Genomic DNA, 27198 nt, shown 5'->3' on the forward strand with positions numbered 1-27198 from the left:
CAATTCTTAAATGTTCATTTTGACAAATGTATACACCGGTGTAACCACCATCCAATTCAAAGTATAGAACATGTCCATTTTTGAAGGGCCGCTTTTACCCCTTTTCAGTCATTTCTTCACTCCCACATCCAGAGGCAATTGCTTTCTGACTTATATGGTGAATTGGTTTTGCCTGTTTTATACCTTCGTACAAATGAAGTATTGTATGTATTCTTTTATTTCCTCTTTCTTTTTACTAAACATAATGTCTGGTATTCATGTATGTTGTTGGGTGTGTTAGTCTTTTGTTCTTTTTCATTGCTGAGTAGTATTCCATTGAATGAATGTTTTAATTCATTTATTGATGGGCATTTGGATTGTTTCCAGTTTATGGCTGTCATGTGTAAGGCTGCTGTGAACCTTTATGTACAAGTCTTTCGTGTGGATATGTTTTCATGTTTCTTGGGTATATGTATCTAGGAATTGGTGGATCATATTGGAAACCCTGGTGGCGTAGTGGAAACCCTGGCGGCGTAGTGGTTAAGTGCTACAGCTGCTAACCAAAGGGTTGGCAGTTCGAATCCTCCAGGTGCTCCTTGGAAACTCTATGGGGCAGTTCTACTCTGTCCTATAGGGTCGCTATGAGTTGGAATCGACTCGACGGCACTAGGTTTGGTTTTTTTGGTTTATGGTAGATGTATGTTTAACTCTATAAGAAAGTGTAGATCTTTTTCCAAAGTGATGGCACCATTTTATTCTCTCACCAGCTGACTGTTGTCAGTCTTTTTAATTTTAGTCATTGGTATCTTATTGTAGTTTTAATTTTCTTAATTACTAATGAAATTGAGCATAATTTCATATTCTTCACGGCTGTATACTTTATTGTAAAATATCTGTATCTTTTTGCCCATTTTATTTATTGAGTTTTTCCATTATTGATATATATGAGTTCTCTGTATAATCTGGATAAAAGCTTCTTGTCAGCTTTTTATACCATATTTTCTCTGGCTTGCATATTCGTTTACTTAGTGATATATATTTTTTATTGTATTATGATAAGATATATAATATAAAAAATTTACAGTTTAGTGACTTTAATTACATTCACTATATTGTGCTGGAAACCCTGGTTACATAGTGGTTAAGTGCTACGGCTGCTAACCAAAAGGTCGGCAGTTTTAAGCCACTAGGCGCTCCTTGGAAACTCTGTGAGGCAGTTCTACTCTGCCTTATAGGGTGTTTATGAGTTGGAATTGACTTGATGGCCACAGGTTTTGGTATTTTTTGGTTTTTATATTGTGCTGCCTATCCATTTCCAAAAGGTTAACATCACCCCAAACAGAAACTCAGTATCTCTTCAGCACTAGCTTTTCTTTCTCCTCCCCCTACTTTCTGAGTTACTAATAAGCTTTTGTCTCTATGCATTTGCCTAATCAAGATATTTCATATAAATGAAATCATACAGTATTTGTCTTTAATGATAATTTGTAATAAGCAGAAGTTTTAAGTTTTTTAATACTTTATAATTTTTTTTTCTTTTATGGTTAATGCTTTTTGTGTCTTGTATAAGAATTCTTTGTCCCAAAGTTATGAAGATATTCTGTTTTCTTCTAAAAGTTTTATGGTTCTAGATTTTATGTTCAAGTCTGTGGTTCATCGTGCATTTTTTTACGTAGGGGATGATAGGGCTCAAAGTTCATCTTTTTTCCACTTAAATATCTGGTTGTTCTAGGATCATTTTTAACCGTGCCCCTTTCCCTGTAGTAAAAGTAATTCTTAGATGAAAGTATATATTTTTTCTTTTTTTCCATGGACATTATCTATTGAAATTGAGATGTGAGCCAAGGAAATAATTAATAAATTCTGGGATAGCACATTTTAGGAGTTGAGTAGTTGGAAAGCAGAGGCAATTGTAAAGGTCTTACCAAAAGTGTCTGCCTGGTGATGGTCTTAATCTGTAAGAGTTATTCTCAGAAAGAAAAAATTTTAATAGCTTTTCTTTTGTAAAGTAATAGAGGTAACTGTCTCTAGAGTTTTATTCACTATATGATATTATTTTTCCATACTTAATGATTATAAAAAAAAAAACCCAAAACCAGTGCCATTGAGTCGATTCTGACTCATAGCGACCTTATAGGACAGAGTAGAACTGCCCCCATAGAGTTTCTAAGGAGCGCCTGGCGGATTTGAACTGCCGACCCTTTGGTTAGCAGCCATAGCACTTAACTACTAGGCCACCAGGGTTTCCTTAACGATTATAGGACTGGGTAAATTTTGATTAGTAGTTACACTTTCTGATAAATTAGGGTGGTTTGGGGGCACTACATTATGTACCAAACTTCTAATTAAGCTTTCTTTTTATAGGATGAAAGCTCCTCTTCTACTAATCTCTGTGTAGAAGATCTTCAGAAAAATAAAGATTCGAATAGTATAATTAAAGACAGGTTGTCTCAAACTGTTAGACAGAATACTAAATTATTTTATGACCCAGTTCGGAAATGTAATGGACAGCCAGTACCCTTTCAACAACCAAAGCACTTCACAGGAGGAGTAATGCGGTGGTACCAAGTAGAAGGCATGGAATGGCTGAGGGTAATGAATTGTTGTTTTAAATATATTAGTTCATTTCTATAATAGTCTAGTAATGTGATATGCCATGACTTTATTTATTCCTTCCATGTTTCACTATTATATATAAAACAAACACTTGTATGTAAATACCTTTTATTTCTGATTTCTTTACTCAGAGTAAATTTTTAAAGGTGAAAAATTATCTTGTTAAGGGCTACTAACATTGTTATGGCTTTGGTAAAGGATTTTCCACAAGTGTTAGAACTTATCTTGTTACCAGGAATGTATGAATATGCCATTCTGTCATAATTTTTATCTTTGGGTATGATTTTTAAAAAGAAGAAATAAACCATTGCTAATCCAATAAGTGTTTTTATTAAAGTTTAAATGCAGTGTATATTGTTTTGTCCAGATGCTTTGGGAAAATGGTATTAATGGCATTTTAGCTGACGAAATGGGATTGGGAAAGACAGTTCAGTGTATTGCTACAATTGCATTGATGATCCAGAGAGGAGTACCTGGACCTTTTCTTGTCTGTGGCCCTTTGTCTACACTTCCTAATTGGATGGCTGAATTCAAAAGATTTACACCAGAAGTAAGACATTTTCTTGTGTTAAAATATATTATCATTTCACATTTTACTCTCTTTTGTTGGAATTAAATTATAGATCTCCTCCTGTAATTATACTGATTTTTGATTAAGTACTGCATCTTATATGACTTAACTTTCAATCTGAGCAATACCCTACTTTAAGTATATGTAGAAGAATAGGCACTGCTAACCTGAGACATATTGCCAAAAATGTACCTAGGTGATTTTCGGTACGTGTGGATAATTTGATTCACATGAGACAGACATAGGTGGAACGTAAAAAAAATTCTGTTTATTCTTTTACAGTGTTTTTTTTCCCTGTACACATTTGTGTTATCCACATCCTTACCTTATGAGAAGTAAATCATATTTCAGAAGTAGCATCTCCATCTGCCTCTCCTTAATTGTGATTTGTTTTGTTTTTATGGCTTTTTTCTTTGTTTTCTCTGATTCATTCTATGATTTGTTAGAATTGCTTGACTCATTTTATTATAGAAAAATAGAAATAAGATTTAGGTTATTTATCTTGTTTTGTCAGAAAATGACCTATTTTTTTTTTTTTTCAAATAGTTTATATTCTGTTCTAAAATTTGTTATAAATTAACATCAAATCTTTTAGATTCCTACTATGTTATATCATGGAACCCAGCAGGAACGTAGAAGATTGGTAAAAAATATTTACAAACTGAAGGGGACACTGCAGATTCATCCTGTGGTAATCACATCTTTTGAGATAGCTATGAGAGACCGAAATGCATTACAGGTACAAATGGTCTTCATTGGTTTCTTTGTAATCTAATCTGTAAATCATATTTTTCTTAATTCATTCTACTTCTCACTATCCAACAGCATTTGTTTAATTTTTTTTTTTCTTCTGATGGGATAGGATTGTATGCTGCATATTCCTCTGGTGACTGGAGGCCTATATTTACAGAAAGATTGAGGTGAAGGCTGTCGTCTCTAACAATAAAATTAAAGCCTTCCTTGTCATTGAGCTTATATTATGGTACTTTAACCCATGACCCTAATATAATTTTGTATTATGCACAGGCAGGCATAGACCTAATCTGGGAATTTATTACAGATATGTCTTTGACATGTACCCTGAGTAATGAAATTTACCTATCCTTTTTATTTATTGTTACTCAATAAGGATAGAATATTTGAAGACAAGTATTTTAAGACTCTAGCTTATAGAGCTATGGGGTAATGTTTCCATATGCACATTTTTCTTGATGTTGTAGCTATGTATTAATTCCCAAATTATAATAGGAAAATTGACTCTTCTTTCATTTCTTCTTTCAGTTCCTTTATTGATGTTTTGAATTTCTTCCTCACTGCTCCACCTATTATGCAGAGTTCTTTACTGCTTCGTTTTTCCTTTAGCTGACATTATGATGACCTTCCCTGCTGAGTGCAGTCTTCTATGGTTTTTCCTGCTTGAGTGAAACTGGGAAAATAATGGGTTCAATATAAAATCAAAACACACAGGCCACAAGTAGAATAAATGTGGCTTGCATAATCACCAGTATTTGTCATATTTTACTTGTGTCCTAGCAGAACTTTGGAATATGATTTGGAGAAATCTTAATTTAGGAGATTAACAAAGAATTTGTGAATATGTTTAGCATTCAAAAGTATTAAAACCATTTCTTTACAGTAAAAGTACACTGATTATAAAAAAAGTAGTAAACAGAAAGATTAAAAAGCACCTGTAATTCTACCTATGAGAAATAACTCCTAATAATACATAGGTATAATTTATACACAGGATCATAGTATACATTCTTTTTGGTAACTCCAGTTTTCCACTCAATAATATACAAAGAACTTCTCAGTTATTTTGCTCTCCTCACCCAGCCAGTATTGAAACAGATAAGCTTCCTTGTCAGTTCCACTTGCCATTGGCTAGATTTTTCTAGTCTTCCTTTTCATTGAGTTCATATTATCATTTTGAGGATCTTAGCTTTAGAGAGTGATGGGCGTGGGGGTGCAGGGCTCCTGTTTTTGCGTGACAGCAAAAATATCTGAGCCCACCTAAATAATTTGTTTTTCAGATTCATCATCATTTCTGTTTCCTAGGTTTTTCTCTCTTCTTTCACTTATTTATAAAGAATATTTAAAATTTTTTTCTGACATGTCTAGGTAAGTGTCTTGTAGTGAGCGATGACTCAGGTTTTTGGCTTGCCATATTGCCAGAAAAATAAGTTGCTTCCAAATTTTTTTTTTAATAATAGATGTCGTGCATATTATTTAAAAAAAAAAAAAAATTCTGCATAAGACTGTATAAAGTAAAATGCAAAATGTGCCCTTTTATACTTTCCTCCGATTTGCTGATGCCATTATCCAGGGATATGTACCTATTATTGCCAGTTTGGTGTTTTTATTTTCAGAAATATTACATGTTTCTGTATTTTTACACAACAAAATAAACTATTAAGCTTGTCTGATCAAGGTAAAGAGAGAAAGCAGATATTCAAAGGAGAAATTAAAATAATTTTCATGACAACTTCATGAAAATAAATGATGGCCTTCTATGAAAATATATATCCTAAAAGCAGCTTCAGAAGAAAGGGAAAACGTAAACAAACATATAACTGTGTAAGAAAATGAGAAAGTTATCAGTTTAAAAAGAGTGTCAATCTCAGATTTAGCCTTCAAGAATGAAAATTCTAATGCTATTTAATGTTTCAGAACATTTGGAACTAATGAAAGCTTTCAATTCTATCAAAACTTGACAAAGCACTAGCAAGGAAAGCTACAGACCTCTTTGACTAAAACATGTGAATGGAGAAATCGTAAATATAGGTGGACTCCAAATATTTCATGAGCTAGTAAGGTCTGTTTCAGGAACACTAGTATAACTCAGTTACAGGAAATCTATTACTTTTTCTCATTGATGGATCAAAGGAAAATAATCATCTCAACAGATTCTGTAATGTTTTCTAAAATTAAACATCCAACCCTAATAAAAGATAGAAGTTTTATTTTTAAAATTGTTTTGAGGCAAAATTTTGAGGTCATTATGTTTAAATTCTTCCCTCAATTCATTTTCTAGCATTGCTATTGGAAATACTTAATAGTAGATGAAGGACACAGGATTAAGAACATGAAGTGTCGTCTTATCAGGGAGTTAAAACGATTCAATGCTGATAACAAACTTCTTTTGACTGGTACTCCCTTGCAAAACAATTTATCAGAACTTTGGTCATTGCTAAACTTTTTGTTGCCAGATGTATTTGATGACTTGAAAAGGTAGGTAAGCCAGTTACTTCACTGTTTTCTCTGTTTTTCTCAGAAAGTTTCTTTTCAACAAAAAAAAAAAAAAACAACTTTCTTTTAGTTATAAATTAATTCCTGTCTTCTAGGTAGATGAATTAAAGTGATAGATTTTTGGCAAGTTCTTGTGGTATATATGTTGTACTTTTGAAACAAATTATATCAGCTCAGAGAAGTATTAAGTTTTTATTTGCATTGATTAATTAAAGGAAAACTGTTGAATGCTAGCTCAGAAAATACTTTATAAGGCTTTTTGTTTTGTTTTCTTAACCTTGCAAAACACTTTCGGGATTTTTCTTATTTTATCCTCATAAAACTAACCAGGTTGATAGGCCAAATGTGTACCATATCTCACATAGACTTGTTATAATATGTAACTAGTTAGACTTGTTATAATATGTAACTAGTTAGTACCAGGACCAAAATTAATACCAAGGTTTCAGTGTAGTTTTCTTTTTGTAATAGAAACTGTGTTTGAATCTTGTATCATAAAACAAACGAGCAAAAAAAGATTTTCAAAAATAATTTGCTCAGAAGGGAAGAGGAGATAATCTTAGCAGAAGTTCCATAATTAAGATGGAAAAATTATCACAAAATCAGGAGGTCAAAAGAATTGACTTGTTTTGGCATCAGTGAAGGAAGAAAGCTAATCGGATATGAGAAAATAACTTTTAATGCCTTATCTCGAGAATGTATTCCAACTCTGGTTCCCAGATGCTGGCTCAGGCCAGGCTGCCTTATTTATTGTCACTGTGGGAGATTTTATTAAAGGACAAAATATCCAGGTCCTATCCCAGACCTAAGGAGTTAGAATTTCAAGGTAGGAACTGGGAATCTGAATTTTTAAAAATATGATTTACGTGAACGTGATGCACAAATTTGGGAATATCTGGTCTAACTACCGCCATAAATTTTGTTAGCATTTTTTGCAATTGGATTTGCTGACAATATAGTGTTGTATAGACTAGGAGTTAAGGGGTGGTACAAAAGGTTAATGTGATTGGCTATTAACCGAAAGGTTGGCAGTATGAGTCTACTCAGAGGCACCTTGGAAGAAAGGCCTGGATATCTACTTCTGAGAAATCATCCACTGAAAACCCTATGGAGCACAGTGCTATTCTGTTTGACATGGGGTCACCATGAGTTGGTATCAGCAGTGGGTTTGGTTTTTGGTTTCGTTTAGACTGTGTTCTGCATGATTATATTTAATGCTCATTTTAATGGTTTTTCTTACATTGGGCTTATATAGATGTTTTTATCTAGCTATGTGTATGTTGAATTTTTTTTTTAAATATTTTTTTTAAAAATATTTGTGTACTGAGTCATATTTATATCTATAGAGACAGACCATATTTTTTGGAGACAGTTCTCATTTTCTATAATTTTATTAAAATGTTACATAAAATATCTACTGTAATGTTTCTTTGATTTTTTTTTTGTACTATTGTAAGACTATGTTAATATATTTCTAAATGAGAAAAATGCCCCTTTTAAGGTCAGAATTCTTGATTGTTGGCTCAAAAAATATACGCTGTTTAAATGTGTTCTTTTAAATTCATATAAAATTCAGTTAATGGATTGAGTCTAAGGATTAGGTACAGCAGTATCCATGCTTCATAATATACAGATCAATATAAAATTAAAAATGTAAAACATGTGCCATGTCAATATAATTGAAATTATGTGGTAGGTTAACTTGTAATCTTTTTTTCTTTTCCAGCTTTGAGTCTTGGTTTGATATCACTAGCCTTTCTGAAACTGCTGAGGATATTATTGCTAAAGAAAGAGAACAGAACGTATTGCATATGCTGCACCAGGTTTTGACTTTTTCTTATTCTTCTTCTCACTATATAGGCTTATAGAATGAAAAAGGAACCTTAAGAGATCATCTATCCAACCCCTTTGCAGTAGAGATTTGAAAAATGAGTGCCCCAAATTTAACTGATTCTCCTGTCCCTCCCCTACTCCTAGAGATCCCATGGCTTTATGGCAGAACATTAGTGCTTATCCAGACTTTACCCTCTTCAGTCATGTATATCCATTTTCTTCTGTATGGTTACTGTTATGTTTACAAGCCAAAAAATGAAAATGTGGTTTTTATGCAATGTTTGACAAGAATACTTATTGTATAATTTACTTCCTTGCATGGCCCATGTCTAATCAATTATTTCTTACATTCGTCACTCTGCAATCCCCGCCTTATCCTACCTAGCTTTACTTTACCCATTGCTATCAAGTCGTTTCCGACCCTAAAGGACAGTGTAGAACTGCGCCATAGGGTTTCCAAGGAGTGGCTGGTGGATTTGAACTGCTGACCTTTTAGTTAATAGCTAAGCTCTTAACCACCTCGCCACCAGGGCTCCAGCTTTACATTAGACAAACAGTCTTTCAGAGTCACTTAGGCATTTTTGTATGTAGGCCTCAAAAGCTTTTCCATTGTGCTTTGACAGTTTTACTCAAAATCTTTATAATTTTTTCTGATTTTTAAGTTTGTATATACTAATGATAAAAAAGTTAAGTAGCATAGAAGTAGAAGGTAAAAATAATATCCCTTCTCCCAAATCATACTCCCTAGCAGTATATACTAATGGTGATGTTTTATTATATGCCCTCCTAGGCTCTTTTCTGTCTATATAAACACATAACATGTTTCTTGTGAGGGAAACTGTTTTTTAAATGAAACTATTCTTCGAAGTAGTCTTCTTAAAAAGATATTAATATATCAAAATCAGCTTTCCTCAATACATATAGATATAACTCATCAGTTTTTAATAGTTGTTTCATATTTCATTGTGTTACCATATTGTAATTAATTTTATCTATCTCTTGCTGTTTAAAAATTTTCCACTATTAACAAAGTTGTAGTATCTATAGCTATAACCATGTCTTTGCCCATTTCTAGTTATTTCTTTAGAAAAGAATTTCTGAGTCACAGGTTTTTGAAAATGCAGGCTTTTAGTTCATATAGTGAAATTGCCCTCTAATAGGATTTACGTAATATATACTTCCACAGAGAATGTATAGAAATACTTGTTTGCCTAACATTGATACCAACTTTGGTGATTTGAAGTCCTTTAATATGTGTCTTAATGATTTCTAATGACTGCATATTAAAGAGAGATCATTGGTCCTTCTGTTGCAAATATACTTTCCCCTCCCTACTTTTTTAGGTAAACTTTGTTTATGGTCTCTTGTGTGTGTATGTATATGTATGTGTGGAAGTTTTAAAGCTTCCATGTGCTAATAGTTGTTGTTAGTTGCCCTTGAATCAATTTTGACTTACGATGACCCCACGTGTGCAGAAGATGAGATATGTTTTGGCATGGCATATCATTATCATCGTCATTGGTATTTCTGTCTGCTTAGTATAACAAAGTGAGGACTTTAATATTAAGTTTCTGTATATAAAAAACTTAATTATAAGACACAACTGTTGGTGTACTTGATTGGAACGAAAGAGAAAGAAGGAAACCAAAGGCTCAGAGAAGAAGCTAGTCTGCAGGACTGATCATCCACTTGAACCACAACCTCGTTTACCCTGAGACTGGAAGAACTAGATGGTCCCTGGCTACCACTGCTGACCATTCTAATGAGGGCCACAATAGATGGATTTGGATAGAATGGAAACAAAATGTGAAACAGAACTCAAATTCTTAAAAAGTCCAGACTTACTGGAGCAGTTAAGACTAGAGGACTCCCTGAGACTGTCTCCCTGAGATATTCTTTAAACCTTGAACTGAAACTATCCCCAGAAGTCACCTAGAGGCTAGCTAAATAACAGATTGGCTCGTAAAATTAAAAAATATCACCTGTCAGTACTTTATGCCTTTAAAAAAATCATCTGTATGAGACCAAAAGGTCAACAGTTACTCTAAAGCAAAGATGAGAAGGTAAGGGACAAGGAAGCAATTACTGGAAACGAACAAAACAGTCAGAACAGAAACAATGAGAATGTTGACACATTGTAAAAAATGTAACCAGTGTCACTTGAACAATTTGTATATAAATTGTTAAATGGGAACCTGATTTGCTGTGTAAACTTTCACTGAAAACATAGTAAAATATTTAAAAGAAAAAAAAAGTCAAGACAGAATCTAAAGAATTTGGCACTTAAAGGAGACCTCAGAGGACATCCGGTTAAAGCCTTCTTTCCTATACCAACCAAAAAAAACAAATTTATTGCCTGTCGTCGAGTTGATTCCGACTCATAGCGACCCTGTAGGACAGAGTAGAACTGCCTCACAGGGCTTCCAAGGAGTGCCTGGTGGATTCAAAGTGCTGACTTTTTTGGTTAGCAACTGTAGCTCTCAGCCACTATGCCACCGTGGTTTCCTATACAGGAGTCCCTTTTAAAGATATCCTGGCAGGTGATCATGTACATTTGTGGATTCACACCTCCACATTTGTAGCAACTATTGTAGTTGACTATCACAGAGAGGCTCGTCGAATTTGCTTTTTATTATCAAATTTTCAAATTTACATTAATATGGAGATATGATAATGAACTGTATATATTCATCATCCAAATTCAACAATTTATCAAGAGTGCTTGTATTTTTGGAGAACTCCAACAATAAGAGATTCACTGGTAGAATTCTTGGCTTCTATGTGGGAGACCTGAGTTCGATTTCCAGCCAGTGCATCTCAAGCACAGCCACCATATGTCTTGTCAATGAAGGTTTCTGTGTTGCTAAGATGCTGAACAGATTTCAGTGAAGACCCCATGGATCAAAATGGTCCGATCTCGTGCGTGGGGTCGCCATGAGTTGAGCCGACTATGGCAGCTAAGAAAATTCTATATAATGTTGTGCTTAAGTTTGCCTTTCTATATAGCTTTTAGGCATTGCTTCTAATTCTGCTTTATGGAATTAGCTAAAAAAAAAAAAAACTACTCAAAATGAATTCACATTAATTGAAGATAGTTTTAAATCCCTAGTATATTTTCCTAGTTAAGCTTAATATCCATAGGTTTCTCACCTATTTTTTATATGAAAAGGTTTTTGAATCTTTTAATAAATACCTTTTAATGTCTAACTCGTTAGAGTTGGTAAATGCTCCTCTTAGAGTAGACTATTTCTGTAGAATGTGAATTTTACACAGCATAGGGCTCTGTGGCCATCTTGCACTTTAAAGTCAGCTCTGTGGAAGATATTGAATGTATTTGTATTTTTTTTCATCATTTTTTGACACATACTGTATCTAAAGTCCCCTCTTATAACTCAAAAGCACTGTCCTTACAATATTAGACTTAGCTTTTTCATAAGTAAAAACTTTAAAATTGGAACTCTTGCAGTCTGTTTGCCAATTGTATTTTGTTTTCATTCAAACTGGAAATGTGAGGTAGAGCTTTGTTTATATCTATGATCTTCATTTTTCAGTCTTAAATATGCATTTAGTTGATCTTCTTATGATTAGCCTTTAAAAATTTACAGAAAACTGTAGAGATTATTTTGCTAGTAACATTAAAATTCTTATCCTTACCAATATATTTCTTAAAAAAAAATTGAACTCTGCAGTATTGATCAACATATTACAATTATAGTGCCTTCAGAAATATTTTTAATTCTTTTTGTAAACTTTTCTATACTTACTGTGTTCACATTTCCCCTTACATTAATAGTCAAAAGCAATGTAACAGGGCTTTTCTAAAACAGTATAGAAAGTTAGAAAATGAGGAGTAAATTTCCTTCCCTCCTACTGTACTTCCTTTTCAACTCTTTAAATGTAACTAACAGTCTCTTACTTGTGTCTGTCCTAGAAGGTATGTATATACCAGCAAATATGTATATAAGTTATCCTATGTACAAATCGGAAACCTTAGTGGCATAGTGGTTAAGTGCTAACCAAGAGATTGGCAGTTCAAATTCGCCAGGCGCTCCTTGGAAACTCTATGGGGCAGTTCTACTCTGTACTATAGAGTCACTATGAGTCAGAATTGAGTCGACGGCAGTGGGTTTGGTTTGGTTTTTTTTATAATGTATGAAAATCCTCCAGTGTATGTGTACCCCTTTTCCCATATGCTTGCCATTACTAGATAACATCAGTCTTCTTAATATTTGTCAGTATAGTTGGTGGAAAAATGTAACTTATTGTTTAGATGTTCTTAAAAATACAAGCGTCTTTTAATGGGTTTCTGGAACTTTTACACTTTTTTTTTTCCTGTTAATTACCTATAGTATATGTTTCTGGGCTGGTGTCTCCAGAGACATTTTTATTCTTAAACCATTGGTAATGTTCTCTCTTTCTCTGGTATAGTCTCTCTGTGCCTAGCCGTGTACCTGGAGGATAGGTTTTAAAGGGTATAAAATTTTAAATATGTCTGTTCATCCTTTTAAAGGCCTAAGCAGTTTAAGTATGGCATGATTAACTATTGCTTCTATGTTGTTCTACTTAGAAATGTGTTAATCACTTTCTATCACTCCAGCTAATGAAGGAGAGTAATTTTAAGCCTGAAGTTCTAGAACTTATTGAAGGAAATTTCATGTTTACAGCTTTGGTTGGTTTTTTAGTAGTCTCTACACCTACCCTCACTTCAGAACTTAGGGGCCGTAACTGAAAATTCTCCCGTTTATCCCTAAGAAGTATAAAACAAAAAAAACACTCAGGCTCATTGGCATCAAATTGATTCCGACTCACAGCAACCTTATAGGAAAGAGTAGAACTGCCACATAGGGTTTCCAAGGAGCAGCTGGTGGATTTGAACTGCCAGCCTTTTGGTTAGCAGCCATAACTCTTAACCACTATGCCACTATGGCTCCCTAAGAAATATAGGTATTACCTTATTTGTCCTTTTTAAATTATTCAAGAAGTATTCTTAGAATTTTTGGAAAAAAATATATTATAAAATGCTATAATTGTTAATACCATGAATTTGTCATGTGCTGGTCTGGTCTGGGAAAATTTCAAGGGAGAATGTTTTATCTTTAGATACTTGATAATATTTACGTAGAAAAGGTGATGAAGGGGTGTGTGGGGAGAGTGTCCTCTACAGATTTAAGAAAATTGCATATTCATATTTGTTTGTTTAAATTTTAGATTCTAACACCTTTCTTACTGAGAAGACTGAAATCTGATGTTGCTCTTGAAGTTCCTCCTAAACGAGAAGTAGTGGTTTATGCACCACTTTCAGAGAAACAAGAAATCTTTTATACAGCCATTGTGAACCGTACAATTGCAAACATGTTTGGATCTATTGAGGTAGAAAGAGTGAATTTGAAATATACTGTAAATGACACTTGACATAGAGAGTTTTCATGATTGAGTTCAGTCTTGGGGTTTATCACCTGTTCGCAGGATTTGTTGAGGGTGAACTTCTAATTATGGTATAAGGCCAATAATAAAAGTTGTCCTACTAATTCTGTGTTCCTAATAAAGTTCAAGCTATGGTCCATGCAGTATCTGCCTTATAATCATCTGGAATGCTTGTTAAAAATTTATAGACCTGTTCCAGATTTACTCTAATCATGCTGTCTGGAGATGACACAGTAATAAGCACACAGTAGTCTGAGAATCACTGTATTAAGGGCTTACCACTGCACCAATCCCCTACAAATATACAGTTCCTTTATAGGAAGTTACTGATAGCCAAGAAAATCAGTAGAGTACTCTATTTGAAAGAAATATTCACTTTAGTCACCCCCATATTATAAGAGATGGGGGCAGAATGTGATTGTCTTATAAGTGAACATTAAACCAACAAAAAAAAAACTGTTGCTATAGAGTTGATTCCTATAGTAACCCTATAAGACAGAGAAGAACTGCCCCATAGAGTTTCCAAGGCGCAACTGGTAGGTTTGAACTGCTGACCTTTTGGTTAGCAGCCGTAGCTCTTAACCACTGCACCACCACGTCCCAAGTGAACATTAGAAGACCTTTATATATACGATGGGCTTATATATTTATATCAAAATACATATGGTTATGCATTTCTGTTTAGTACAGTAATTGGCCTCTTTCCCTTTTAATCCTTAAAATTAAAGGAAGGATCTGACTTCCTTGGCTATTAAAAACTTATTTGGCTGTTGTGTAATTTCATGTGATATTAAGGCAATCTAAAGAAATGCTGTTTGAAATGGCAGATTTCTGGAGCCTGAGCTTACCCCTAAGCCATTAAATCCATTTATATAAGTTCAAAACAATTTTATCCATCTTTAATTTTCTCCACGGAGATGTGAAGGTACTTACTCTCTCAGATATTGTCATCAGTGTTAAAACAATTAAATTTCACACAACATTTGCATTTAGCTATAGATTATGAATTCCTGATGTTGTATTATTGGAAATTGTTAAATTTAGTGATGATAAAAGACAAATTTTTTTCTTTATATTTTCAAAAAATCATTTTGTACATAAAAATATTTTACCCTATTTTGTATCTGTTTAGAATTTAATAGTATACTTTTTTAACAGATATTCTTTTAATTTGTTCTTTTTTAGAAAGAAACAGTTGAGCTAAGTCCTACTGGCCGACCAAAACGGCGAACAAGAAGATCAATAAATTATAGTGAAATAGATGATTTTCCTAATGAATTGGAAAAATTAATCAGTCAAATGCAGCCTGAAGTGAACCGAGAAAGGTATGTGTTTAAAAATGAATTAAGATATTTTTTAATTGTGGTATTCACATTTCTCATATTCATGGATTATGTTTTTCGATAGAGCTGTTGTGGAAGTGAATATCCCCGTAGAATCTGAGGTTAATCTGAAGCTGCAGAATATAATGATGCTACTTCGTAAATGCTGTAACCACCCATATTTGATTGAGTACCCTATAGACCCTGTCACTCAAGAGTTTAAGGTAAATACCATTTAATAATTTACTTTTATTTCTGTAACTTTTTTATATTGGGAAAAGTATCATTTTTTTTGGTTTGATTATTGTTATTTAAAGTCAATATTGTTCTATTTGCCATATGAAGATTTTAATCCTTTCTCCAGTAACTGAGATAATCTACTCCCCCCAAATTTAGAGAACCTTGCGAAAGTTAGAGTGAAGGTCAATTTCTATGTGTAACCCAAGTAATATTTTTATTTATGCATTTTAAGTGAACAGTTAAGAAATAATCCAAATTTTAGAGGGAAATTGAAACTTTAATTTTTTTAGTAAAATAATTGATTTATACTCTGCCTTTTACCTGATGTCTCTTTTAGAAGTAGTTGTCAGCATTTCAGTATTACTTTAAGTTAATATATCATGAAAAGGCTATCAAGTTAATTTTTCAGTTTGTCAGAATCAACCTGGCTGCTCATTGTTTACATCTCAATAAATAGCTACAGAAGAGAACTAAAAAGTTGATAATGCATTTGGGAGATACCAGATTAAGTGAATGCAATAGCTTTCTTGGGCAGTTGGTTGAAAAATGGCATCAGTGCTTAGTAATCCTCATTAACCCTATTTTGTACTAGTGTATATAGCAAAGTTTCTCAAAAACCAAACCTGTTACCATTGAGTCGATTCCAACTCAGTGACCCTATAGGACAGAGTAGAATTGCCCCATAGGGTTTCCAAGGAGCAGCTGGTAGATTCGAACTGCCGACCTTTTGGTTAGCAACCGAGCTCTTAACCACTGTGCCACAGGGCTCCAGCCCTAGCAATATCGACATTTTGGGCCAGATAATTATTAGCTGTGGAAGTGCTGTCCTGTGCATTGTAGGACATTTAGCAGCATTTCTGGCTTCTACCCACCAGATGCCAATAGTGCCCCTTGCCCTAAATGTGACATCCAAAAATGTCTCTAGAAACTGCCAAATGGTAGAGGATATGTGTGTGACAAAATTGTCCCGTTTGAGAACCACTGGTTTATAGTCTTTAATTCCAGTAAAGGAAATAAAACCTTTCCAACTCAAATGAAAGTATCTATGCCAGTCTGCTTCTGTAGAGATTTACAGCCTCGGAGACCTTATGGGGTCACTATGAGTCGGAATTGACTTGACAGCAGTGGGTTTGATGAGGCAATTGATGTTTCACCAGAATGTGAAGTATTTCTTTACCCTCAATGTAGCTTATAAGCTTTTGTTTTTTTAATTTCTACTAAGACTTCTATCAGTAATTTTCATACACATTTTATTGTTTTAAAGAATAAACCTCAACATATACACAATATTTTGAATGTAATGTTCTCCAAAAGCCTTTGGGAGAAGGTTGAGAGAATAGATCAAGGTTACACTTGTAGGTAATTTTGTTTTTATAAAGCTATTGGTTTTACATTCTAATGTCCTTCCTTCTTGTCTTCTGATAAAAAATTAAAAACAAGGTCAGCTTTTAAAAAGTTTTATATTGGTTTATTTGTTATTCAAAGTTGAACTGTTCAGGTGGCTTTTATTTTGACAAGCAAATGGCTAGTAAGTATAGTGATTATTTTCTCTTTTTTCTTTGCCGTCTTTTAAGATTGATGAAGAATTGGTAACAAATTCTGGGAAATTCTTAATTTTGGATCGAATGCTGCCGGAACTAAAAAGCAGAGGTCACAAGGTGGTACTTTTGATTGGAATTTTGACTGTTCATTTATTCTTTATTAATCAGTATGGATACTAAGATGTACTTAAATTTCAGGTGCTGCTTTTTTCACAAATGACAAGTATGTTGGACATTTTGATGGATTATTGCCATTTTAGAAATTTCAACTTCAGCAGGCTCGATGGATCCATGTCTTATTCAGAGAGAGAAAAAAATGTAAGATTTCCTATGTCATACATAGCAGGTTCCTTTTTGTAACTCCTATTTTGATATCTGAGATAGTGTTCATAAATAGGCCCACAACTTGATAGAAAGATAGAAAAGAACAAAAACTCTGGCAAGGTCAAAAATAGATAAGCATTTTATCTAGTACTAATAAGCCTTGAATTGGATTCTCAAATTATATACGTCTTCTGGCATAACCTTACATAATGATATCCTACTTAACCATCACTGTCAGGATATTTGGATAACAGGATTTTTTTCCCCTAACATTGTGGCTTCCCCCATGATATTTTATTAAGAAAATTTTCAAATATACAACAAAGTTGAAAGAATTTTACAGTGACCACATATATATCTTTGTGCCACCTAGAGTCTACCATTAACACTTTACTATACTCGATGGCGATGGTTTTTTTTTTCTTTCTTTTTTTTAATACTTGTTTTTTATCACATACCTGCCTAATCGGCTATTGTTGTATACATCCAACTTTCCATCCTATTTTTTGATGTTTTTCAGAATAAATTACAGGTGACATTACCTTTCTTCCTGACACTTAAAGCATATTTTTTTACAGTTTATTTTGTCTTTTGGAGTAAATTTTACATAGCCTGAAGTGAATAAAATGAAGTATGTATTTGCTGAGTATACCACCCAGGCAGCCACTATTGATTTTTTTCATTGTTTCTTTTTAGCCTGGAATTTAAAAAAAATTTTATTCTCCCTTGAATGTCCCTTGTGATGCATGGTTTTAACAAAGTTAAGATCTTCATAATAAAATAGATACTTGGGAAATAAATGAATTTAACATGAGCAGCTTTTATTAGTTAACAATTGTTTGGCCAGATTTGGATAATTAATATTTGTAATTAAGAGCAATTTTCCCCCAGTCTTGTTGGTTGAAGTTTCCTTCTGAATTTCTTCCTTTATGATTTACATCCTTTTTGCTTTTAGATGCACAGCTTCAACACAGATCCAGAAGTGTTTATCTTCTTAGTGAGTACACGAGCCGGTGGGCTGGGAATTAATTTAACTGCAGCAGATACAGTTATCATTTATGACAGTGATTGGGTAAGTTGGAAGTAAAGTGTATTTTCAGTGTATATTCTATTCCCATTCTGAATTTTTAATCTTTCTTTGAAAAGGTATCAGTTTTCAGCTAAGAATCATTTTTTTAAAATGAGGTTTCCTACGTACAAAAACCTGAACTTGTTTCTTCTTGGGTATTTTAGAATTTTTTGGATTGTCAAGGGTATATGGGTTTATAATTTTATCTGTGAAGCCATGCTAGAAATCTCAATTAAGGCACCATTAGTAAGTTCCTGATTGGATCGTGCATTTTGGTTTTATCCACATACCATGAATTCAAATCAGTTTGAACCTAATACTGTTATTATTTTCCTTTTTAATTTTAAGAACCCCCAGTCAGATCTTCAGGCCCAGGATAGATGTCACAGAATTGGTCAGACAAGGCCAGTTGTCATATATCGCCTTGTTACGGCAAATACTGTTGATCAGAAAATTGTGGAACGTGCAGCTGCTAAAAGAAAATTGGAGAAGTTGATCATCCACAAAAGTAAATAACATTTATGTAGTACTTTTTTGCTTCAGTAGTTATATGTTGTGAATTTTTGTTGTTTTCTTTATAAAAGAAATTTTCTCAGTGCTACCTGATATGGCAGGTTTTAAATAGGCATTGGGGAATTTGAAGCTGTTAAAGACCTACACTAAGTTCAAAACCATAAATAGAAAAAGAAAAGTAGTGTCTAGATATGGAACAGAGAGAGAGTTAAAGGATCAAGTATAATTTTAGGGTGCCATATTCTAACTTTTGTCATGGGGAGTATTTGGCATGATATTAATAGGTATTCCTGGTAAAAGAGTTATCTGCCAATAAGCTTTAGGAACACTTCCTAAAGATTTATTTCACAGAAGATTTTACAAGGATTTTTTTTTTTATAATGTTGACAGTATTTTACTGAGGTATTCTATACATACAATAGTATGTACAGATCTTTAGTGTACAGCCTGATGAATTTTGACAAATGTATATATGTGTGTAACTATCATCCAGATGAAAATAATGGACTTTTCCATCCCTTTGTCCCCCTGCTCCCCACTAGAAGGCAACCACTATTCTGATTTCTGTGTGTCAATCTAATTTTGTTTTTGTTAACTTCATTTATGGATTCATTTTTATGAATATATTCCTTTTAGTCTGACTACTTAGGGTTCAGTGTGATGTTTTGAGATTCATCTATTTTGTATCAGAAGTTTGTTCTTTTTTAATGCTGAATAGCTATCCATTCTCCTGCCAATGGATGTTGGTGGTTTCCAATTTTTGGTTATTACAAACAAGCTGCTCTGACATTCTTATACATGTCTTTGTGGACGTATGCATTTACTTCTTCCCTGGTCATAGGGTGTGTTTATATTTAACTCTAGGGAACTACCAAACCGTTTCCCAGCAAAGTGTGAGAGTTTTCGTTGCTTTTCAGCTTTGTCAGCACTTGGTTTTGTCTTTATTTTTTAATGCAATCTGTTCTGATAGGTTTTTAATGTGTGATATTGTGGTTTTAAAGGGAATTTTAATGTTTTGAATTTCTTGATAATTTTTTCTAGATCATTTCAAAGGGGGTAAATCTGGATTAAGCCAGTCTAAGAACTTCTTAGATCCTAAGGAATTAATGGAATTATTAAAATCTAGAGATTATGAAAGGTAAGACTTTATTTTAATGTTAGAAAAATGTATTTCATAGCTTTATTATATAGACTTGAATGTTTTGTTTTTTCTAGGGAAGTAAAAGGATCAAGAGAAAAGGTTATTAGTGATAAAGATTTAGAGTTGTTGTTAGATCGAAGTGACCTCATTGGTAAGTATTTTTTGTGCTTTTTTCTCTTTTTTTAATGGAAACTTTGAAGCACATACCTAAGTAGTAGAGATAATAGTATAATGAGCCCCTATCAGTTATTCACCCTGAATAGTTAACATTTAGCTAATCTTGTTTCATTGCCATCCCTCTTTTGTTTATTGCAGTTTTAAGATAAAATCTCAGACAATGACATTGTACCCTAAAATACTTAATTATTCATCTTTTACTGAGAAGAATGTGTTTTTAAACATAACCATTATGTCATTATTACGTTTAAAAGAGATGACACTAACTCCTTAGTATCATCTAGTGCCCAATTGTCTCAAATGTTTTTACAGTTTGATTTAGGATCCAAATTTTACAGATTGTTATATTTCTTTAACACCTCCTCACTTCTGTTTTTCCATGCCATTGATTTGTTGGAGAAACTGGGTTATTTGTCCTGTAAAATGGCCCCCGTTCTGGAATTGGCTTATGCATTTCCTTGTGGTGTCCTTTAACTTGTTTTTCAATCTCTGTATTTCCTGTAAACTGGTAAATAGCTCTACAGGCCTAACTTTAGGTTCCATATCTTAGTCGAGAATGTCAGTGCTTTGTTCTCATATTTTATATCATACCAGGAGGCACATGTCTGGCTTTCTTATTTTTAGTGAGCTAAAATAGTTCAGGAGATTCAGGCTGATCTTAATATTATAAAGTTCCCTGTTAACCTTTATTTTACCTTATGGTTTTAGCACCCAGTATTTTCTTAAGATGGTGCAGTGGTTAAGAGCTATGGCTGCCAACTGAAAGGTTGGCAGTTTGAATCCACCAGCTGCCACCAGTTCTGCTCTGTCCTATAGGGTCTCTATGAGTCGGAATCAACTTGATAGTGATGGGATTGTTTTTTTTTTTGTTTTGGTTTGTATTTCCTTAAGAATTGCAAAATGGGAATTTCATCCTATCATTTCTTCATTAGCTGAAATTCTTCTATTAAGAAGAACTTTCCCTTATCTACTCTGGTTATCGTGAGGTACAGTCCATACAGGCATAGCATGATAAATGCTTGATTGCTTTTTTTTTCTTTATCAAATTTTAGATGTCTTAGCAACCTACAATGGTGACCAGTGAGTTTTTACTTTTTTTTTTTTTAGTATCATTATAAGCTCATGGATTTTGTATGTTTGATGTGCTTCAGTGCAATGTAGCCATCAACATTTTCCTCACATTGTCTTGTTTTAGGTTCCTTTACATTGGCATCTGTGTGCTTTTGATATCACCTAATTTGATAGCTTCATTTATGGCACAACAAGATGTCCCACACATCTCATTTTGTAAATTTCCTACCGTAAACCTAGAATCTACTATTTCTCCAAGGAGCCTTGGTTCCTTTTAGTAGTAAGGAGTTTTTTGCTCCACACTGTAAAGTTTTCAGATTGATTGTGGTGTTACATGAAGTGGTAGTATCTGGATTGTAAAATGGGGGTAGAGATTACTCTGTATTCACTTACACTTATACATAACTAGTAAAATCATAGAATTTTAGGACTTCGAGAGGCCTTAATGATTTGTGTAGCTCTGTCTCTTTGCTTTATAGATAAGGCTAAGTCCCAGAGAGGATAGTTAACAAAGGGTAAAAGAAGGACAGAGAGAAGAAGAATGATCTTGTTTTTTACAGAGTCATACCAACTATTAAAGGTAGTAGTATGATAGAATTAAGAATCACCTTTTTACCTTTTCCTATGAAATAATTGATTCAGACAAAGATCATCAATGGGAGCTAAAAAACAGGTGAAAAGTTGGGGAACAGGATATTCACATGATGCTAATGTGTTGCCCATAGATTATTTCACCTAACAAAGGAGAAAATGTGTCTTTACAGGATGGGGGGAGGTATGGTAGACCTTAAATAAGTGACCAGATGTAGCAACACTGATAGTGTACAAACTGATGTGATGCAATAGAAGTATGCAGCATCATTTATGAAGTATTCTTGTAAAAAAAAAAAAAAAATTAAGTTGAATCTAATCAAGCATTTAGACCTAATTTCCAGCTTACAAGAAATACAGGGAAGTGTGGAACAAAAGTTAAATGACAGCCTAGAGTATCCAGACTGTGGGAAGTTCTATCAGACAACTGGCCTAGACTCTTCAAAAATTCATTGTCATGAAGAGGAAAAAAATGGAGGCCTGTACTAGATAAAAAGTAACTAAAAAGATACAAACAAATGCAATATGTGAACTTATTTGAATCGTGGTTTAAAAGGGGGAAAAAGAGCTATAGGAGTTAATCTTGGGGCAAGTGGGGAAATTTGAATGTAGATGATACAGAATTTTAAATTTTTAGGTGTGATAATGTGTTGTGGGTGTGAAGGAGAATGTTCTTTATCTTAGGAACTGAATGCTAGAGTATTTAGGGATATAGTCATGTGAGCCACTTGGTAAGCACTGCCATTGCTAAAAATTGAAGTTTATAAACTTGAATTACATAAATTATTTTGAAAACAAAGATAATAAATATTTAAAATGCCTCACTTTCTAATTATTTTACAACGTAATTCTGTTATCCATGCTCTATATGGTGCAAATGCTATATAATGATGTGCTTAAAGCACATCTTTTCCCAACTTTGCATTCAGTGATTTTATGTTGTTAGCTTAAAGGTGGTGATGGTAGTAGGAATAATTATACTACAGAAATAAGCAAAAGGTACAAACCAGGGTTTTTTGTTTTTTTGAGAGCTGATAACATTTATCAGCACACCACTGGGCACGGTGTCGTGATGCCTTCAACTTAGTTTCAAATAGTTCATTTTTAAATTGGGTTCTTTACGTTCTTGTTATTGAGTCATTAAGGTTTTTTTTTTTTTTTGTATATTCTAGATACAAGTTCTTTATCAGATACATGCTTTGCAAATATTTTCTCCATAAACAAAGAAAAAAGACAACCACCCCACCCCCAAAAAACATATTTGCAATATGTAACAGATAGGAATAGTGTTCTGTTAAGACTCCTTTTTAGATTCTTATACTTTTAAAAAAAAGTACTTGTTTTAATATTTTCCTCTTAGGTCAAATGAATACCTCAGGACCTATTAAAGAGAAGATGGGGATTTTCAAGATATTAGAAAATTCTGAAGATTCCACTCCTGAATGCTTGTTTTAAATTGGAGCTAAAGAATGGTTCTAAAAGTTCTTGTTTACATTTAGTGATTTACCTATATTGGTTTTGAAATCCAGATGGCTACATTATTCTTTTGATTACTTATATCAGTTTCTATAATGTAACTAGTACCATTGCATACATAATAGATGGTAATTTTTCTGAGCCTTATTAAGAACACAGAAGTTACTCATATTAAGTTTAGATTTTCAGTTAATTTTTGAGACTCGGTAGTACTCTTGGGTCCATGCTGATGTGTAGTTAACCACCACCAGATTTATACAGTCTTCCTGTGGAAGCTGAGTAAATGTCCCTTTCTTTTAGCAGTATAGTTCATGGCTTTTGGAGCTTCAGTTACGGAGTAGGCTTCTGATGGGGGAGATTGGGATTATGCTTTATGTTGTTGAAATAAGAGTTTGTGTGATTTTAGGGTCTATTTCTATAAGATCATTTACCAAATAAATGTTCATTGTAAGATGATCTCATCGAATTCTTTTTCAGGTGAAATAATTAAACAAAAGACTTGACGAGTTAACAGTGGTACTCAACATTATTATGCTGACTTGTTTTACTACTGCGATACACATACATTATATAAAGATTTTAATTGGACATGCAGTTAATAACATAGAGGAGACTCTGGAAGAAAGTGTAGGGTCTTGACAAAAGACCAGAAATTGGAAAAGGTGGTAGTATATCATGCAAAACAAGAATAGAACAAGATAGAAGAGGTCCTGAAAATTAGTAGGAGGAGGGGTAAATAGAAACAGAGAGAAAAAAAAAAGGCCTGGAAGTGTAAGTACGGTATTTTTATGCAAATAACACGCACCTTCTACTTTTGTTTGCCAACAGCTCTCTTCCTTCCGTCTCCAGGTATTTTTGTAAATGCCTTTTTTTTTTTTTTTCCAGCAACATGTAAAAAAAAAAATTTGGCTTAGCAGTGTTTACGAAAATACCTGAGGGGAGGGAACAATTGGCAAACAAATGTAGAAGGTGCGTGTTATTTGTATAAAAACACAGTAATGCATAAAGGACAAAAGAGAACAATGTAGGTTCTGTTTGAGAAGATATCAAACTATGAGAAGAGAAGAGCTGAATGCATTCTCGGAGAGGGGAAATGCTTCCTGAACCTTAACATTTATCTGCTGGTTGTTTATCTCATGGGGAAATGTTACTGTCATTGCTATATATATTTAAATGTAGATCAGATTTTCTGTGTTTTAGGATACTGGACCCAGGACTGAGAAGAAACCCCTGTAGAGGGTCTGGTGGAAAGGACTACAATAAAGAACTCACCCTCCACCCTGCCCTTGGCTCTTTTCTCCTCTACTTAAACTTTTCCTTCTTGGCCCCAGAAGGCCCACCCCTTTCTCTATGCGTGCTTTTTTCTCAGTCCAGAAAGCCCTTCCTTCTTTTGCTCATGTAAGCTTATACCCTGTCATGTAACCACTGAACCTCCTCAGCCCTGTATCCCCAGTGCCCAGAGCAGTGCCTAGACAGGAATAGGGGCCCAGTGCTCCATGCATATTTGTGGGAGTAATGAATGAGTGAAGAAAGGAGAAAGCCTGGAGATAAACACATAATGTTTTGCTGACTCACCAGGTAGTTCATTAGAGTAGCTTAAAACTGCAACTACAGAATAGTAAAGTAATTTCAGATGGTGACATCAGATGACCGTGTAACATTAGAATTTACCACTTAGGACTATAAAAGAGCCTTAAACTTTAAAAATTAAATAGTGTAATGGAGATTATTTTTGTAATTTCATTTCAGGATAAGTAATAAAAACGTTTGAATAGAACAACTGGTCAGAAAATTCAGAACTTTCCTAAGTAATCTGGATCAAAGAAGCCACCAGAAACATTTTTGTACAATACTTTGAAAATAATTAACAATGGGAACCTACCAGTATGTAGAATTAGAGGTAACATTCAATGAGGAAGAGTCATACTATTTAACATTCAAGAAAATGTATGAGAGTGTGAAAGTGGACAATAATGTAGCTTAAGAAGTTACAAGTTGAAAAGGAAGACAGCAATGGAAATAAATTTTAGTACAAAATGTTCTAGAGATCTGGAGAACAGAGTACTGTAAACTGCTTACTGAAACCACACCTGGTGCCATCCAGCCAATTCCAACTACAGTGACCCTTTAGAACAGAGAACTGCCCCATAGGGTTTCCAGGGCTATAATCTTTATGCAAGCACCTTTCTCCCACAGAGCGGCTGGTGGATTTGAACCCTTGACCTTTCTGTTAGCAGCCAAATGCCTAACCAGTAAGCCACCAAGGCTCCTGTAAACTTGAAGGACAAAAGTTAAAGGTGGCTATTTTTGTTTACTTTTAAAGAATGAGTACAGAAATATAATTTTGAAAATTTGAAAGACTAAAAAGCCCCAAAACAGGAAAACCTTAAGAATCTGCCTTTAAGAGCTCTGCCACCACCACCCCACGTGAGATGCATAATCCTTCCTCTTCCTGTCTTGATCACTGTCCTGGTCTTAGGGCAGGAAATAAAAAATTCCCATCTAGTCCAACAAGGGGACCTGGAATCTGGGATGGGGCCTGGAGGTTGTGCAGGTTTAAGAAGTCCAGGCTGGGGGGACACCTCAGACGAGTTTTCTATACAGGTTGGATGGGGGCCATACTTTCAGCCTTATTAAAAATAATTGATAATAATTATAAAAGTAAAGAGATCCTGGATCTCCAGGCCTCTAGGAGGATTGTTACAAAGAATGAGGGAAGCATAGCTGTGCCTATTTGTGGCATGAATCAGTGAGTGATAAAGTCTTTGTTGGTTGACCCTAAGGATGCACAGAGATCTCTAAACTCTGCAGATGTTTTCCCCAAATAGAGCTTAAAACCCAGATGAAAAGTCACATGTGAGCCAAACCCACACTCAAAAGAAGGGATGTGTTGGTCACAGAAAGAATGCCGAGGGCTCTGTACAGATGGGGGTAAAAGCTCAGAGTCACAAGCTGGTATTGTTCCCTAAACCCTTGAACTTGCCCTCCTGTGGTGCTCAAGTGACCCCACTAACTCCCACTCTAGCTATCACCTTCATCCCTTGATCCGCACAAGTCAAATAATATGTTTATCCTCTTCCAAAGTGGTTTTGTCTTTTTGCATTCAGAGTATGAGATTCTACTTTTTCCACACCTCTGCCATTTCTTTGTGGTTACAGTCTTTTTAAATTTAGCCTTTTTTGTAGTGTGAATGGTATTGTTTTTGTTAGAATTTCCCTGATGAATAGTGATGCGCATCACTTTCGCTGTGCTCCTGGAATGCTTTTATTTATTTCTTTGTGAATTGATTTTCCAAGTCTTATGTCTGTTTTTTATTTGTGTTTTTTTTTCATTGAGGTTTATTAGAGTGTCTGAACTAAAGGGCATTGATGCATGAGGATGGGGCTGCCTAGTAAAGGGACTTTGAGCAAAGCAGGGTGAAGAAGGCATCTCCATGGGTGGGGGGCCCCACATTGGGTGTGGTTGGCCGAGAGATGAGGACTGCACCCATATGGGCAGGTGGGGAGCTGCCTTGTTTGGGGAGTCAAAATGTACATGTTGACTAGAGTGCCCACATGGGCGTGGTGCCTGATGGGGCATCGGAGGCCAAGCAGGTTAAGTAGGACTTCCCTACTGATGGTGCCTGGTGTGGAGTATTGGAACCTAAGCAGTCAGGAGATTGTTCATACCTGCGGGCAGCCTGGCATGGAGTATCATCAGTGCCTTATCAGGTGGAGAGGGCTTCCACAAGGAGAGGGTTTGGGTGGATTATTGAAGCCCAAAGAGGATTAGGAGAGTATCCATTCTGGGTGGATTTGGTGGCAGAAATAAGAGATTGGTTCCATATAGGAGAATTAATCAAATATATCAAAGATAATGGGAGCCAAGTTTCTCGCTGTCACCAGAGTTAAAAATTCAGAAAGGGAGAAAACTGGAATGAACTCTGGGGTTGGATTAAAATAGGATGTATCAATATGAATTCATGGTTGTCAGGATAAGTATAGCAATAACTATAGATGTATACATGTATTATATATCTACAATGTATATATTCCCTATGTCTGTCCACTGAGAAGGCCTGA

The 27198-nt window shown here is 34.3% G+C and overlaps 1 protein-coding gene across 3 annotated transcripts in view; it reads left to right on the plus strand.

Moving 5' to 3' along the window:
- Positions 1-26203, plus strand: part of HELLS (helicase, lymphoid specific) — a 47058-nt gene extending 20855 nt beyond the window's left edge. Inside the window, exons 8-23 of one of the 3 annotated variants that reach the window (XM_049855302.1) lie at positions 2344-2571; positions 2963-3145; positions 3762-3905; positions 6201-6397; positions 8142-8238; positions 13457-13618; positions 14858-14997; positions 15080-15218; positions 16809-16892; positions 16974-17093; positions 18055-18171; positions 18517-18676; positions 19723-19819; positions 19897-19973; positions 23022-23133; positions 24338-26203. In XM_049855302.1, the coding sequence (XP_049711259.1) occupies positions 2344-2571; positions 2963-3145; positions 3762-3905; positions 6201-6397; positions 8142-8238; positions 13457-13618; positions 14858-14997; positions 15080-15218; positions 16809-16892; positions 16974-17093; positions 18055-18171; positions 18517-18676; positions 19723-19819; positions 19897-19973; positions 23022-23116 (2040 nt within the window). In that variant the 3' untranslated portion in view covers positions 23117-23133; positions 24338-26203. Of the gene's footprint in view, positions 1-2343; positions 2572-2962; positions 3146-3761; positions 3906-6200; positions 6398-8141; positions 8239-13456; positions 13619-14857; positions 14998-15079; positions 15219-16808; positions 16893-16973; positions 17094-18054; positions 18172-18516; positions 18677-19722; positions 19820-19896; positions 19974-23021; positions 23963-24337 lie in introns of those variants that run through there. The other 2 variants (XM_049855301.1, XM_049855303.1) reach the window with 2 other exon arrangements.
- The last annotated feature ends 995 nt before the right edge of the window (positions 26204-27198 follow it).

This window comes from Elephas maximus, chromosome 16 (assembly GCF_024166365.1).
Source record: "Elephas maximus indicus isolate mEleMax1 chromosome 16, mEleMax1 primary haplotype, whole genome shotgun sequence".
NCBI classification, from domain to species: Eukaryota; Metazoa; Chordata; class Mammalia; order Proboscidea; family Elephantidae; genus Elephas; species Elephas maximus.